At 45.1% G+C, this 17,496-nt stretch overlaps 1 protein-coding gene across 1 annotated transcript in view; it reads right to left on the reverse strand.

The window, feature by feature from the left end:
- The window catches only part of LOC140199268 (anion exchange protein 3-like), a 154,845-nt gene that overhangs the window by 43,716 nt on the left and 93,633 nt on the right, over positions 1 to 17,496 (reverse strand). The window contains exons 11-13 of the mRNA XM_072261033.1: positions 12,656 to 12,764; positions 6,437 to 6,621; positions 4,359 to 4,578 (exon numbers count right to left, since the gene is read on the reverse strand). Coding sequence (XP_072117134.1) covers positions 4,359 to 4,578; positions 6,437 to 6,621; positions 12,656 to 12,764 — 514 coding nt within the window. The remainder of the gene's footprint in view (positions 1 to 4,358; positions 4,579 to 6,436; positions 6,622 to 12,655; positions 12,765 to 17,496) is intronic.

The following is a 17,496-nucleotide window of genomic DNA, read 5'->3' on the forward strand; positions in this document are numbered from 1 at the left end:
CAAAGAAATTTGGCATGTCCCTGTCAACTCTTACTAATTTCTATTGATGCACAATAGAACGCATCCTATCTGGATGCATGATGGCTTGGTACGGTAACTGCTCTGCATTTGGCCACAGAGTTGTGGACATAGCTCAGCGCATCTCAGAAATCAGGTTCTGCTCCATGGACCCTGTCTATACCTCTCGCTGTCTCAGTGAAGCAGCCAGCATAATCAAAGAGCCCTCCCACCCTGAACATTCTCTCTTCTCCCATTTGGTAGAAGGTACAAAAGCCTAAAAGAATTTACCACCAGGCTCAAGGACCACTTCTACCTTACTGTTATAAGACAATTAAATACTTCCCTAGTACAATAAAATGGATTCTTGATCTCACAATCTACCTTCTTATGAACTCGCACTTTATTGTCAGCCTGTACTGCACTTTCTCTGTAGCTGTAACACTTTAAACTGCACCCTGTTGCTGTTTTACCCTTTACGACCTCAATATATTGTGTAATGAATTGATCTGTATGAACAGTACGCAGCTCAAGCTTTTCACTGTATCTCGTGAAATGCGACTATAATAAATCAATTCCAGTTGTTACAGTCATAGAGTCATAGAGCACTACAGCATAAAGAGAGGCTCTTGGGTCCATGTTGGCAGGGTCTTCTGCCTAGTCCTATCTACCTGTGAAGTCGTGGGTATCCTCCAGGTGCTCCTGTTTCACCCCAAAGATACATAGGTAGAAAAGTTAACTGGCTGCTGTAAAGTGCCCCTTAGCGTGCAGGTGAAGTGTAGAATCTGGGGGAGTGAGAGGAGTGTGGCGAGAATAAAGTTGGGATTAGTGAGGATTAGCAATAGAAGGGTGGATGTTGGCCGGTAATGACTTGGTGGACCGAAGGACCTGTTTCAGCACTGTAATTCGCTGTGACCCAAATAATTCACTTTGTGTTTACAAGTATTTAGCAGGTCAGTTAGAAATAGCTTCACTCTGTGCCTGACCCTTTTAAAAAAAACTTTTATTACAAATTCAAATTACTACACGAAAGTACAATCAAATTATAAAAGACCAGACATATCATAACTAATGTACATTAAACTAACACATTCCTGTCCTCAAGGATGGAATTTAACCCCCCTGTGGTGCCTGATGGTCCAGACACACTTCCATGTTAACTTCTGTCAGGAGCAACTCATTGGCGTGGGATGAGAGGACGACCTTCAGGTCCAACGCATGCAGAACCAGACCAGTCAACCTCCTGCAAAGATGACACAGGAATGGTTCTACAAAGTTGGCATACAACTAGCTGGACATAGGATATCTCTGATGTACTCTTCTTCGAAAGGGAATGGTCAATGATCCATTGACCTTAATGAATCACTCTGCAGTAGAGTACAAGAGCCGAACCCAGGTTACAAAGTGTGGTCTGAGCCCAAATGCCCACCAGGAAACTGGTCTACCCAGTCAAATGTCTTCTCCTAAATGGACCGGTCTGGCACTGGGTGGAATTGGTCAGTATGGATCACCTGCACCAACGCCAAGATACCTGGACAATGCTCAGGTGAAGATCTTGCACACAAGAGAGAGACCGGATGCCAGTTCTTTAGTAGGCGGAAGTCTCCCTTCCTGAACAAAAGGGCCACGACAGCTCTCCGCCATGAAAGCATCTCCCCCAGGACAAGACTACAGTCATCTCCAGGACATCCCAGAAGGTCTGAAAGAAATCTAGGTCAGGGGACTTGCCCTTCTGCGGTTGTTGAAGGGCTGTAGACAGCTCAGCTCAAGTCAGGAGAGTGTCAAGCCACTCTACTTCCTCTGGACTGACCACTGGCAAATCCTCCCAGACCTTACTGCAAGTGTCCGTACTTGGCGGGTCTGGTGAGAACAGGGACCTGTAGAAGGAATGGAATTCTCTGTAGATTCAATCAGGATCCACGACGGAAAAGCTATTAGCAGCTAGTAACTCCTGTGCACGATCTTCCCACCACAGGGCTCATGGCCACATCTTGGACTTCAGGCTTGGGGCTGACATCCACAGGGATTTTCACCCCTTCGATAACTCCCCGACGTTGACACCCTCCCTTATTGGGAGAAGAGATCCTTCTCCTCTTCAGGCCTTAGGAGCATACAGGTACTACCAATGCAGTGGCGCCCTCCATTTCCATCACCCCGTCGACCCCCGCACTTCACGCAGTCTCCCACTGACGTTCAGGGCAAGAGGGTTCCTCAGATCAAGGCAAGGGGACAGGCATGAGATCCTCATTCTCAGGGTCCTTCTTCCTCAGGTGTTTGAACCGCTGCTTGGCCTTCCTGCACCATGGAGTCTCCTCCCCGTCCCACCCCACACATGCAGCCTCAGATGCCCCCACCTGAACCACAGGGCAGGGATAGGGGTGGGGCCAGAGGCATGGGGGGAAATGGTGTCAGAGGTGGAATCCTTTGGCAGTGGGTTGGGACATTCCCTTCAAAAGTGCCCCACCTCCCCACATGCCTGGCACCGTGGGCACTCAGAACTCTAGTACACCTGGTAGTCTACCCCTTTGTGCCAGACAGTAAACAGACCTTCAGTATCCTCCTCCCATGCCAGCTGCATAGACAGCTGACGTTGTAAAGAGATTAGGCTGCAGAGGTTGTGTCTCTTAAATTTATGTCTGATGGCAGTGATCTCAACTTACTTGTCCCAAGAGAACTAGGTGGGGAAGGAGGACCTCAATGGGAATAAAGAGCTTGATGTGCCTGAGGACGATCCATTGCATGGGAGTGGTCACCAGCTCCATCTGCAAAAAGGGTCTTTAACTGTGATCCACCTAATGAGAACCCCTGTGCACCAACTCATTGGACCTCAGGTAGGACACTGCCTTCCCAAACTCTTTCTAAAAATGCCATCTACCCCAACCAAGTCCTCCATAGTCTCTAAGTACGGTTCCAGAGTTATTACAGTGCGCAAAATACTTTATACCCCAAATTCATCCTCCACTGATCGAAACAGGGCATTGTCCAGGGATAATGAGGCAGCCACACTTGTACAGTTCCCTGGAGGTCTGAGCTTCCCAGGGTACCGATCCGGCATGGTGGCACTGCAGTCCGAAGTAAGAAATAGAATAATCACTTCTAAAATATAGGCAGCAGTGCCCGCTGTTAAAGTCCTCGAGCGTGTAGTGTTCCTAGTTGGAAAACTTTGGAACTTTTGGCAGTTCACCTGCTCCTGCGGCATGAGCAGATCCCATCGGTCTGGCAGCCTTAAGGATCTGGTGTCCTGAGAAGAGATGGAGCACGTTGTATATGGTCCAGACCAGCTTGTGCTGCTTAAATAGCAGGGTGGAAGAGAAATCTTCCATTGCTGGGGCAGTAGGAAGGCAGCCTGCACTCAACAGTCCCTTTTGGCACAGCACCGAAATTCTAATGCTGGGAAAGGCTCCATTGGTCTTGAAGAGTTCCCTGGCTGTGAAAGGTCAATACATCCAAAACACTCCTGCATCCACACCGACCGAGAAACATGACAAGGCAGGAAAAAGAGGTGTTGTCCCAATGTTAGTGGGAGAACATGGTGTTTCTCTCCCTGCTTTCAGAGTGAAACGGCTACCTGGCAAGTTGTCAGTGGCCATAGTGAGAAGCTATGCAGTTAGCAGCCGCCAACAAATGCAGTCCAAACTGGCGGAAAAACCAAAAGGAGCCTCCGCAACAAGGCAGCCACTCACTCAGATGTTCAGGAGACCCTTCTGCACCTTCTCCAATACATCTCGCAAACTTTAACTTGCAGTTTTCCTTGATTTCTCCCAGCTCAATCAGAACAGCTCCACCTTGCGTCTGACCCCAGGAGTATGTGATGGGACAGTGTAGTGGGAGCTTCACATGGAAGCTTTAGAGAGGGTGCAGAGGAGGTTTACCAGGATAGGTTGAGCAAAATAGTGCTTTTCTCTTTAGAATGAAGGAAGATGAGAGGTAATTTGATAGAGGTCTAGAAGATGATAAGAGGCATAAATTGAGTTATTAGCCAGAAACTTTTCCTCAAGGCAGAAATGACTAATATGAAAGGACATAATGTTAAAGTGATTGGAGGAAATTGGAGGAAAGCCAGGGGCTTTTTTTTTATATACAAAGAGAGGGAGGGTGCCTGAATCATCCTTTTGGGGTGGTGGTAGAGGCAGATACATTTGGGACATTTAATAGCCTCTTAGGCACATGGATGATAGAAAAATAGAGGGCTATTGCGAATGAAGGGTTAGATTGATCTTGGAGTAGCTTAAAATGTTGGCACAACATCATGGGCTGTAGGCCCTGTACTTTGCTATAATTTTCTATGTTCTATGTGCTAAGATGTCCAATTGAAAGGGTCACTTTGTTAAGAACTCTCTGGCAGCTGTGTTACACCTCACCTTTAATGTCCAACAGCGATTCCTCCTTCTTTATCGACTTCTTGTGCTCCCTTGATTTCCTCTTTCTCAGCATCTCCTTCTGAAAGGCAGTAACAGACCGGAGGAGGTCCTTGCCTTCCAGCTCAAGTGGTGGGATGACAATGCTACAGTCCAGAAACTCGTTAATGGCATTCAGGAGATCCTGACGGTCATCAGCCATGTAGGCAGCTTCGTGGAAATCCTAGCAGGGTGGACAACGATGTTCTCTCAACATTAACAAAAATTCCACAAATATTGCTAAAATCTGTTGACAACTTAGATTACTCTATTGTCATATATACTGGGGATTGAAACTCCTTGCTTGTGTGAACAGTTGTTCTTGGCCGAGTGACTCCCCTGTTGAGGTCAGTTTTCGTTAAAGAGGAAGTTTGTTCTGAAGGTAAACCCTGGACTCCGTGTGAATTCTCTACAGCTATCCCAGGACAGTGGCTTTGTGTCATAGTGTCATAGTCATAGACAGAGCACCACAGCACAGAAACAAGCCATTCGGCCCATCCAGTCCATGCCAAACTATTGTTCTGCCTAATCCCATTGACCCTCTACTGGACTGTCCTCCATACCCCTCCCATCCAAGTACTTAACCAAATTTCATAAATATTGAAATCAAACCTACATCCACCACTTCTGCTGGCAACTTGTTCCATGCTCTCACCAACCTCTGAGTGAAGGTATTCTCCCTCAGGTTCCCCTTAAACATTTCACCTTAAACCCTTAACCTTGGGCACATGGCCACATGGTTAAGGCATGCGTCTAGTGATCTGAAGGTTGCTAGTTCGAGCCTCAGCTGTGGCAGTGTGTTTGTGTCCTTGAGCAAGGCACTTAACCACACATTGCTCTAGTGTCTGTGCGAGGAGTGGCGCCCCACACAGACTTCCAATCTGCGCCTTGTAAGGCATGAAAATGCCTCTCATGGTCTGAGTCAATGTTCCCCCCTTTAACCTATGACCTCTAGTTGTAGTCTCACCTAACATCAGTGGAGAAAGCCTGCTTGTATTTACCCCATCTATACCCCTCATAATTTTGTATTTCTCTATCAAATCTCCTCTCATTTTCCTCCACTCCGGGGAAAAGACTTAACCTATGCAACCTTTCCTATAACTCAGGTCCACAATTACTGGCAAATATTCTTGTAAATTTTCTCTGTACTCTTTCAATCTTATTGATAGCTTTCCTGTAGGTAGGTGACCAGAACTGTACACAATACTCCAAACTAAGCCTCACCAACGTCTTACCTAATAATGTGGTCACTGAGCATATGTTCACGGTCTTCTGCTGCTGTAACCCATCCACTCCAAGGTTCGATGTGTTGTATATTCAGAGATGCTCTTCTGCACACCACTATTGTAACTCTATTGTCAGCTTCCTATCAGCTTGAACCAGTCTGGCCATTCTCTTCTGACCTCTCTCATTAAACAAGGCATTTTCACCCACAGAACTGTCACTCATAGGAATTTTTTTGTTTTTTGCACCATTCTCTGTGAACTTTAGAGCAGGGGTTCCCAACCTTTTTTATGCCATGGACCCCTACCATTAAAAGTTGGGAACCCCTGTTTTAGAGACTGTTGGGCATGAAAATCCAAATCAGCCATTTCTGAGTTACTCAAACCACCTTGTCTGGCACCAACCATCATTTCACAGCCAAACCACTTTCTGTAAATCACATTTCTTCTGAACAACAACTGAACCTCTTGACCAAGTCTACATGCTTTTATGATTGAGTTGATGACTGGCTAATTAGATATTTACACTATATATATTAGTTATTTGCAAAAGCTCTCTGTTGCTGTTCCTCTCCATGCCTTATTGTGCATAGGATGACAACCTTGCCGTTTCTTTATCATTTATCTGTTTTTTTTTAAACCAGGCCGATTTGCTAGCTCGTGCTTAACTCAGCACAGATGGGACCACTCCCCTCAGAGTCCAGTGCTGTTGCCACTACACCACCAGCCGGCTCAAAAGTTCTCTATACAACCCTCTATTCGACAACTCTGATACTTGCCCTAGAATAGGATGCAATTCAAAAGCAGGCTGAGACTTACCTTGTCAGACATCAGGGTGGAGATGCTGCGGCCAATCTCATGGTAGTCCATGCTGGACTGGGCCGGTCCTAGTAGGACAAAGATGAAACGAACGGGGACAGAGACCTCTAAAACCGACTCCAGTAACACACTTTCACTGAGACGAACAAAGGCCATGGTGGGCTGCTCCAGGGAGGCCAGAGTCCCTACAGAGATTGAGAAAAGAGGAACATTTCATCATGGAGGTAATAAAGATTCTGCAGTTGCTAAAAATCTTGAGGAACAGAATACTACTTGCCCACCACCCTTACTACTTGCCCTTCATCTATACCTTCACTCAAAACCAATGCTTGATGGCGAAAGCCTGGAGACTGGAATCTCTGGAGTTGGAATGCGTATGGGTGTGAGGAATGGGGCTTGTTTTGCTGGTGTTTTGTTGGTTGCTGGGCTCTGAGTTGTTCTGCTGAACATTGGGGGCATGCTAGGTTGGTGATAAATATGTGACAACACTTGTGGTTTGTCCCCCACCCCAGCATATCCTTAGGTGTGTTGGTTGTTAATGCATTTCACTGTATGTGCTGATATACATGTGATAAATGAATGAATCTAAATCTTCCCTGGTTCCCTCCTTCCTTCATTCCATAGTCCACTATCCTCTATCAGATTCCTTCTTCTTCAGCTCTTTGCCTCTTCCCCCTCCTAGCCTCTCAAATCACCGTTTCACCCCTCCCATCCCCCCACCTTCCTATCACCTGCCTGCTTTACTCCTTCCCCTCCCATTCCTTCTGATTCTGGCTTCTCCCCCCTTCCTTTCCAGTCTTGATGAAGGGTCTTGCCCTGAAACTTTGACTGTCCATTTCCCTCCATCGATGCTACTTGGCCTGCTGAGTTCCTTCAGAATTTCATAAACTCAAGAAATTCAGCAGGTCAGTCAGCATCTATGGAGAGGAAGAAAGAGCCGACATTTCAAGATGAAACCCTTCATCCCTAGTTGAGAGGTCTCATCTTTGGATGAAGGGTCTCCAACTGAAACGTTGGCTCTTTATCCCTCTCCATTGATGCTGCCTGACCTGCTGAGTTCCTCCAGCATTTTGTGTGTTTTTGAATGTCCCTTTGAATGAACCACTTTGATCACTTCACACCTCCTTTCCTAGACAAAATGTTTCCAGTCTTCTCACTCTCTCATCCCTGTGTGCAGGTCTCTCCTCATTATTCCTCTCAGATTTTGTTATTGGATTTTGGCCATTTGCCTTTGTTTCTCTTTTCCAAAGGAAGTTATTCAGTGATTATAGCACCATATTATTACAATATCACAGCATGCCACCATTCACGCTACTTGCAGTCTTGAACACAGTTGTCTCTATCCAGAACTCGCTCGAGTCCCTGTGGTGCCAACTATTCCTGGAACTTCCCCACTGTACTCATAGACACCACGAGCTCCCTCTCCAGGGACACCCAGGTACAGACCTAATCCTGGGAGAGGAACAGGGAGTCAGCTGGGGCAAGTCCTTGAATGCCTGCCACCTGGCCCCATGAATGTCCAGCTGGCCAGGCCCATGATCAGGCTGACCAGGAGATAGCTTGAGCAGCCCAATCCCTCGGTACGAGGTGATCGAAATTTAGGAGTGAGGGGCTGAAGTGTAATTGGAAGTTGAGGGTCAGGCCCTTCACATGGTCAGACAGAGGCTGAAACCTTTCACATTCAGTATATACATGATAAACCTGTTGTTGGACACTTACCCTGGGAGGATGTGTTATGGGACTGTGTACAGTAATAGGGTCATAAACCACAGATCCAGGCCATTCAGCCCACAACATTCATGCCAACCCTTTTGCCTATCTATACTAGTCTCAACAGCCCACATCAAGGCCGTAACCTTCCATGCCTTGCCAGGTCAAGTGTCTGTGTAAATGGCTTTTAAATATATCGATAGTTAGAGGTGCAGATAGAAGGTTCTGTGGTCGTGACAGAGAATCCAGGATGGTTTGTTACCTCTCAGGTGCCAGGGTCAAGGATGTCTCTGATCGATTGCATGACATTCTGAAGTGGGAGGGTGACCAGTCAGATGTCGTGGTGCACATCGGTACCAATGACATAGCAAGGAAGAGTGAAGAGGTCCTGGACAGTGAGTATAGAGAGCTTGGTAGGAAGTTGAAAAGCAGGACCTCGAGGGTGGTAATCTCAGGATTGCTATCTGTGCTAGGTGCCAGTGAGGGTAGGAATAGGATGCTCTGGAGGAGGAACAAGTGGCTGAGGAACTGGTGTAGGGGGCAGGGTTTCAGATTTCAGGATCATTGGGACCTCTTCTGGGGCAGGTGGGACCTGTACAAGAGAGACGGGTTACACTTGAACCACAGGGGGACCAATATCCTTTCAGGGAGGTTTGTTAGTGCTATTGGGGAGGCTCTAAACTAGATTTGCAGGGGGATGGGAACCAGAGTGCCAGAGCTGACAGTGTGGCTGGGGTGAAGATAAATGATATTGAAAGTTTAAGCAAATCCGCTGATAGAAAGGTTGTGAGTGGTGGTAAAAATCTTCTGAGGTGTATATATTTCAATGCTAGGAGTATTGCGGGGAAGGCGGATGAGTTGAGGGCGTGGATTGACACGTGGAATCATGATGTTGTAGCAATTAGTGAAACTTGGCTACAGGAGGGGCAGGACTGGCAGCTTAATATTCCAGGGTTCCGATGTTTCAGATGTGATCGAGGCAGAGAAATGAAAGGTGGAGGAGTAGCATTGCTTGTTACGGAAAATATTACAGCAGTGCTCAGGCAGGACAGATTAGAGGGCTTGTCTACTGAGTCCTTATGGGTGGAGCTGAGAAACAGGAAAGGTATGGCCACATTAGTGGGATTGTATTACAGACCACTCAATAGTCAACGAGACTTGGAAGAGCAAATCTGCAGAGAGATAGCAGGCAACTGCAGGAAACATAAAGTTGTGGTGGTAGGGGATTTTAATTTTCCATACATTGATTGGGACTCCCATACTGTTAGGGGTCTAGATGGTTTAGAGTTTGTAAAATGTGTTCAGGAAAGTTTTCTAAATCAATACATAGAGGGACCAACTAGAGGGGATGCAATATTGGATCTCCTGTTAGGAAACGAGTTAGGACAAGTGACAGAAGTCTGTGTAGGGGAGCACTTTGGTTCCAGTGATCATAACACCATTAGTTTCAATTTGATCATGGACAAGGATAGATCTGGTCCTAGGGTTGAGGTTCTGAACTGGAAGAAGGCCAAATTTGAAGAAATGAGAAAGGATCTAAAAAGCGTGGATTGGGACAGGTTGTTCTCTGGTAAAGATGTGATTGGTAGGTGGAAAGCCTTCAAAGGGGAAATTTTGAGAGTGCAGAGCTTGTATGTTCCTGTCAGGATTAAAGGCAAATTGAATAGGAATAAGGAACCTTGATTCTCAAGGGATATTGCAACTCTGATAAAGAAGAAGAGGGAGTTGTACGAAATGTATAGGAAACAGGGTGTAAATCAGGTGCTTGAGGAGTATAAGAAGTGAAAGAAAATACTTAAGAAAGAAATCAGGAGGGCTAAAAGAAGACATGAGGTTGCCTTGGCAGTCAAAGTGAAGGATAATCCAAAGAGCTTTTACAAGTATATTAAGAGCAAAAGGATTGTAAGGGATAAAATTGGTCCTCTTGAAGATCAGAGTGGTCGGCTTTGTGTGGAATCAAAGGAAATGGGGGAGATCTTAAATAGGTTTTTTGCGTCTGTATTTACTAAGGAAGCTGGCATGAAATCTATGGAATTGAGGGAATCAAGTAGTGAGACCATGGAAACTGTACAGATTGAAAAGGAGGAGGTGCTTGCTGTCTTGAGGAAAATTAAAGTGGATAAATCCCCGGGACCTGACAGAGTGTTCCCTCGGACCTAGAAGGAGACTAGTGTTGAAATTGCGGGGGCCCTGGCAGAAATATTTAAAATGTTGCTGTCTACGGGTGAAGTGCCGGAGGATTGGAGAGTGGCTCATGTTGTTCCGTTGTTTAAAAAAGGATTGAAAAGTAATCTGGGAAATTATAGGCCGGTGAGTTTAACGTCAGTAGTAGGTAAGTTATTGGAGGGAGTACTAAGAGACAGAATCTACAAGCATTTGGATAGACAGGGGCTTATTAGGGAGAGTCAACATGGCTTTGTGCGTGGTAGGTCATGTTTGACCAATCTGTTGGAGTTTTTCGAGGAGGTTACCAGGAAAGTGGATGAAGGGAAGGCAGTGGATATTGTCTACATGGACTTCAGTAAGGCCTTTGACAAGGTCCCGCATGGGAGGTTAGTTAGGAAAATTCAGTCGCTAGGTATACATGGAGAGGTGGTAAATTGGATTAGACATTGGCTCGATGGAAGAAGCCAGAGAGTGGTGGTAGAGAATTGCTTCTCTGAGTGGAGGCCTGTGACTAGTGGTGTGCCACAGGGATCAGTGCTGGGTCCATTGTTATTTGTCATCTATATCAATGATCTGGATGATAATGTGGTAAATTGGATCAGCAAGTTTGCTGATGATACAAAGATTGGAGGTGTAGTAGACAGTGAGGAAGGTTTTCAGAGCCTGCAGAGGGACTTGGACCAGCTGGAAAAATGGGCTGAAAAATGGCAGATGGAGTTTAATACTGACAAGGGTGAGGTATTGCACGTTGGAAGGACAAACCAACGTAGAACATACAGGGTTAATGGTAAGACACTGAGGAGTGCAGTGGAACAGAGGGATCTGGGAATACAGATACAAAATTCCCTAAAAGTGTCATCACAGGTAGATAGGGTCGTAAAGAGAGCTTTTGGTACATTGGCCTTTATTAATCGAAGTATTGAGTATGAGAGCTGGAATGTTATGATGAGGTTGTATAAGGCATTGGTGAGGCCAAATCTGGAGTATTGTGTTCAGTTTTGGTCACCAAATTACAGGAAGGATATAAATAAGGTTGAAAGAGTGCAGAGAAGGTTTACAAGGATGTTGCCGGGACTTGAGAAACTCAGTTATAGAGAAAGGTTGAATAGGTTAGGACTTTATTCCCTGGAGCGTAGAAGAATGAGGGGAGATTTGATAGAGGTATATAAAATTATGATGGGTATAGATAGAGTGAATGCAAGCAGGCTTTTTCCACTAAGGCAAGGGGAGAGAAAAACCAGAGGACATGGGTTAAGGGTGAGGGGGGAAAAGTTTAAAGGGAACATTGGGGGGGCTTCTTCACACAGAGAGTGGTGGGAGTATGGAATGAGCTGCCAGACGAGATGGTAAATGCGGGTTCTTTTTTAACATTTAAGAATAAGTTGGACAGATACATGGATGGGAAGTGTATGGAGGGATATGGTCCGTGTGCAGGTCAGTGGACTAGGCAGAAAATGGTTCGACACAGCCAAGAAGGGCCAAAGGGCCTGTTTCTGTGCTGTAGTTTCTATGGTTCTATGGTATCCAATAGCTCCAGTGGTGGAGAAGACTAGATGTGTCAAATGGCCTAATTCTACTCCTATGTCTTGTGGCTTTATGGATTGAAAGGGTAGGTAAAGTAGATTATGAATATAAATTAGCACAAAGTATTAAAAAAAGATTTTTATAATGATATGAAGTGGAAAAAGCTGGCTAAAGTGAATGTAGGTTGCTTGAATGACGAGAAAAGGAAATTAATATTGAGTAATGTGGAAACAGCCGTCACCTTGAATGACTATTTTGTGTTGGTCTTCATGGTAGAGGATAGGTCTAACATGCCAAAGAGAGGTTTTATGGATGCAGTAGGAGGTCACTGTTACTATAAATGTGGTGATGAGCAAACTAGTGGACCTAAAGGTGGACAAGTCCTCTGGTCCTGACTGGATGCATCCAGGGTACTGAACCAAAGGATGGAAGTTATAGTGGCCATGTTTGTGACAATTTGTCAAAATTTTTTGGTTTCTGCACAAGTTCCAGTACAGACTAGAAGACAACAAAATGTCACTCCACTGTTTATGAAAAGATGGAGGCAAAAGCAGGTAACTACAGGTATGGGGGCTGGCCCAAAACATCGACCCCCCCATTCCTCCCCGTCGGTGCAACCTGACCCACCAAGTTCCTCCAACATCTTGTGTGTGTTACAATGGATTTACAGCATCTGCAGAATATTTTGTGTTTATTGTATAACTATAACTATTATCTTAATGTCTGTGGATTCAAACCATATTGGTTGGGACACTGAGCTGCACTGGAGGGACCAAGCTAGGGATCAGCCATTGCTCCTTCAGGGTTGGTGAGACGTACCAACAAGGACAACTGTGGCCTCTGCGTTCTCCGGAATCTGTTTCAGCAGTTTCATTTCCGACTTGGTTTTGTGCTTCTCACTGTGGTGCATTGGATGCTTCAGGCTGTTCTGGAGACAAGGAGAGAGTTGTGACAAATTACACAAATGGTTTCAGTGGGGTTAAAGTCAAAGTGAATATATATCACCTTGAAATACATTTTCTTGCAGGCATTTACAGGAAATTAAAGAAATACAATAGAATTTATGAAAAACTATACATAAACAAAGACTGACAAACAACCAATGAGCAAAAGAGGACAAACTGTTCAAAAAAACATGAACATATAGAGCTATATAGTGGCATGGTAGCATAGTGGTTAGCTGGCACAACACTTCACAACACCACCTATCGACTTCAATTGCCACCACTGCCTGTAAGGAATTTGTACGTTCTCCCCGTGTCTCCATGGGTTTCCTCCAGGTGCTCCGGTGTCGCCCCACAGTCCAAAGACATGCCGGATGGCAGGTTAATTGGTCATTATAAATTGCCCATGATTAGACTGGGACTAAGTCGAGGTATTGCTGGCTGGTACAGCTCAAAGGGCCGAAAGGGCATATTCCTTGCTGTATCTCTACAAGTAAATAAAACGATATACGTGGATTCTGGTTAACTGGGCCATCAGTTAATGGAGCAGCCGCTTATTTGGGACAACTCAAAGAACAAACACTAATCGAGGATTCCTTTTGTTTATTTAGGACACTATGCTGCTTAATTGGGATGGGAAATTTGCTGAACAGCCTCCAACTAGAATCAGGTTTAATATCACCGGCATATGTCGTGAAATTTATAAACTTTGCAGCAGCAATATCATATAATAAAGAAAAAAATGTGAAGTACAGCAACTACAGATAATAAATAGCTACATTTAATCCATGCGAAGATATAAATAAAGAAGTAGCGAGGTGGTATTCATGGGCCCAATGTCCATTCAGAACTGAGATGGCCCAGGGGAAGGGACGTTGTGTGACGGGAGTCCTTGACGTGGATGGCTTGTACCCAAGTACTGGAGCATCCCGAGGCTAGGATCGAGACACAGCTTCAAACAGGATCGTGAATCGGAGCATAAAACAAACACTGGATGAAATCACGAGTAGGTTTACAATTGAATACCGAACCGCATTTCAAGTGCCTCCTTAAATGCTCAATCCTTGGCACCCAAAACATGATTGCCAATTAGCAGGACGTTCCTGAAGGGGCCGCACCACTGCCGGCCAGCCATACTCCGGGGAGTTAGAGTGTATGAACCTTGGAAGCTGGTGTGGATGGGTGCGTGACATAACACGGTGAGTATGTGCCTTCAAGCTTTCGTACCTCCTTCCTGACGGTAGCAATAACAAGAGGGTATGCCCTGGGTGATGGGGGCCGCTAATAATGGATGCCGCCTTTTTGAGGCACCGCTCCTTGAAGATGTCCTGCATACTACGGAGGTCAGTGCGCATGCTGGAATTGACTAAGTTTACCACTCTCAGCAACTTACTTCGATCATCTGCAGTAGTTTCCCCCTCCCCCAATACTAGACGCTGATGCAGCCAGTTAGAATGCTCTGGCAGGTACATCTGTAGAAATTTGCAAGGGTCTTTGGTTACATACCAAATCTCCTCAAACTCCTAAAGAAATGAGCATCGATATGTTGGGTCTAGGTTAGGTCCTCAGAGACATTGACACACAGGAACTTGAAATTGCTCACTCACTCCACTTCTGATCCCTTAATGAGGACTGGAGTGTGTTTGCTCATCTTACCCTTTCTAAAGTCCTCAGTCAATTCTTTGGTCTTACTGACATTGAGTGCAAGGTTGTTACTGCAACAGCACTCGACTAATTGGTGTATTTCACTCCTGTGTGCCCAGCATCACCATCAGAGACTCTGCCAACAATGATTGTATTGTCAGTAACTTTATAGATGGCCGTGTATCTCACTCCTGTGTGCCCAGCATCACCATCAGAGACTCTGCCAACAATGATTGTATTGTCAGTAACTTTATAGATGGCAATGTATCTCACTCCTGTGTGCCCTCCCGTCACCATCAGAGACTCTGCCAACAATGATTGTATTGTCAGTAACTTTATAGATGGCCGTGTATCTCACTCCTGTGTGCCCAGCATCACCATCAGAGACTCTGCCAACAATGATTGTATTGTCAGTAACTTTATAGATGGCAATGTATCTCACTCCTGTGTGCCCTCCCGTCAGCATCAGAGACTCTGCCAACAATGATTGTATTGTCAGTAACTTTATAGATGGCATTTGAACCGTGCCTAGCCACGCAGTCATGGGTGTAGGGAGATTAGAGCAGTGGGCTAAGCACACATCCCTGAGGTGTGCCAGTGTTTATTGTCAGTGAGGTGGAGATGTTATTTCCAATCAGCACAGATTGTGGTCTTCTGATTAGGAAGCCAAGGATCCAGTTACAGAGGCCCAGGTTATTGAGCTTTTTGATCAGAACTGTGGGAATGATGGTGTTAAATGCTGAGCTGTAGTCAATAAACAGCATCCAGACATAAGTATTTATATTCTCCAGGAGATCCAAAGCCTTGTGGAGAGCCAATGAGATCGCATCCACTGTACACCTATTGTGGTGAAAGGCAAATTGCAGTGGGTCTAGGTTCTTGCTGAGACAGGAGTTGAATCTCACTATAACCAACCTCTCAAAGCACTTCATCACTTTAGATGTGAGTGCTACTGGATGACAGTCATTAAGGCAGCTCACTCTGCTCTTCATGGGCACTGGTATGATTGTTGCCCTTTCGAAGCAGTCAAAACTAGCATCAGTTCCGTGCACTAGTCTGGCTATTAGACTAAAACCCTGCTTGGAGCGAACGGTTTTTAAATAGCGTCAGTTGCATGTGTTTGTGTTCAAAACAATGATTTTTGTCACCGATAGTTGCTGAAAAATAAGCAGTAAGACAATGTAGAACTGTATTGCTCACACAAAGTGCTGGAGGAACTCGGCAGGCCAGACAGCATCCAGGAAAAGATTTTGGGCTGAAATGTCGACTGTACTCTTTTCCTGGATGCTGCCTGGCCTGCTGAGTTCCTCCAGCAATTTATATGTGTTGCTCAGATTTCCAGCATCTGCAGATCTTCTCTTGTCTGTATCGCTCACTGTGGTTTCAAGTATTCAGGTTTGGAGATGCCAGAAACAGCCATCAGACAATACTGAGCAAGCAGTTTTGAAAGAGCATCAGCTGTGTGTGAATGTGTTACGTTATCCATTTGGACAATGGACACATCCAAAAGACAGTGATTTTTGATAATTTTTTAAACTATTTTGACCTTGTGCAAGAAGGCAGTATCTGCATTAAGTGTCTGCACTGATTTTGTACATTTACAGACAATCAAAGGTACACAGCAGCAATGAATTCTTCTGTCATAACTATTAGGAACTAAGTTTTATAATGTTGTAGTAATATTGGTAGTATTCCAATTTGTTATGTATTTCATTTAAATGCACAATTTGTTACTCGGTTAAATGGTAGTTTGTTATGTCTTTTAACTATTTACAAGGCATTTATTTTGAGAGGACTGGAATATAAAAGAAAGATGTATTGTTAAAGCTTTATAAGGTACTGCTGAGGCCTCACTTGGAGTATTATGAGTAGTTGTGGATTCCTTATCTTAGAAAGGGTGTGCTGACATTGGAGAGAGTTCAAAGGAGGTTCATGAAAATGATACCAGAATTGAAAAGCTCATCTTATGAGGAATGTTTGGTGGCTCTGGGCCTGGCCTCACTGGAATTTGGAAGTATGAGGAGGGATCTAATTGAAACCTATCGAATGGTGAAAGGTCTCAATGAAGTGGATGTGGAGGGGATGTTTCCTATGGTGAGAGAGGCTAAGACCAGAGAACACAGCCTCAGAATAGAAGGATGTCCATTTAGAACAGAGATGAGGAATTTCTTTAGCCAGAGAGTAGTGAATCTCTGAAATTTGTTGCCACAGGCGGTTGTGGAGGCCAAGTCATCGGGTATATTTAAGGCAGAGGTCGATAGATTTTTGATTAGTCAGGGCAAGAAGGGATACAGGGAGAAGGCAGGAAATTGGGGCTGAAGGGGAAATGGATCAGCCATGGTGAAATGGCAGAGCAGACTCAATGGGCCAAATGGCCTAATTGTGCTTATATAATCTTATAGTCTTATGGCCTTATGTTTATGAAGCTTTGGCTAATTGGGGCAGCAAATAGGTACTGGTCCTAACGTGCCCCAATTAACCAGAATCCACTGTATATATAATTATAAGAGTCCTTGAATGTCCTTATGACTACTAGAGTCCTTGAAAGTAAGTCCATAGATTGTGGAATCATTTCAGGTTGTGATGAGTGACGTTATCCATGCCAGTTCCAGAGGCCTGATGGTTGTAGGGTAATACATGTTCCTGCACCTGGTGGTGAGGAACCTAATGCTCATGAACCTCCTGCCCAATGGTATGGGCAGAGAGCATGGCCAGGATGGTGGGATCCTGTCCACAGAGTCAATAACTTTGACCATTGACCATCCATTTACTCTAATACCATTTTATTCTCCCCACATACCACCAACTCCCCCTGAGATTTTATCACTGACCCACACACTGGGGGTCAATTAACCCACTGACCCACACCTCCTTTGAATATGGGAGGAAACTAGAGCACCCAGGGGAAACCCAAGTAGTCACAGAGAGAACATGCAAACTCCACACCGACAGCGCCCAAGGTTGGATTGAACCTGGTTCTCTGGAGCTATGAGGCAGCAGCTCTACCAGCTGTGTCACTGTGATACCTTACTGCCCAGTTCCATAAAGGTTGTGAAATGATAGGAAGGCCAA

The sequence above is a fragment of the Mobula birostris genome, chromosome 6 (genome assembly GCF_030028105.1).
Source record: "Mobula birostris isolate sMobBir1 chromosome 6, sMobBir1.hap1, whole genome shotgun sequence".
NCBI lineage: Eukaryota > Metazoa > Chordata > Chondrichthyes > Myliobatiformes > Myliobatidae > Mobula > Mobula birostris.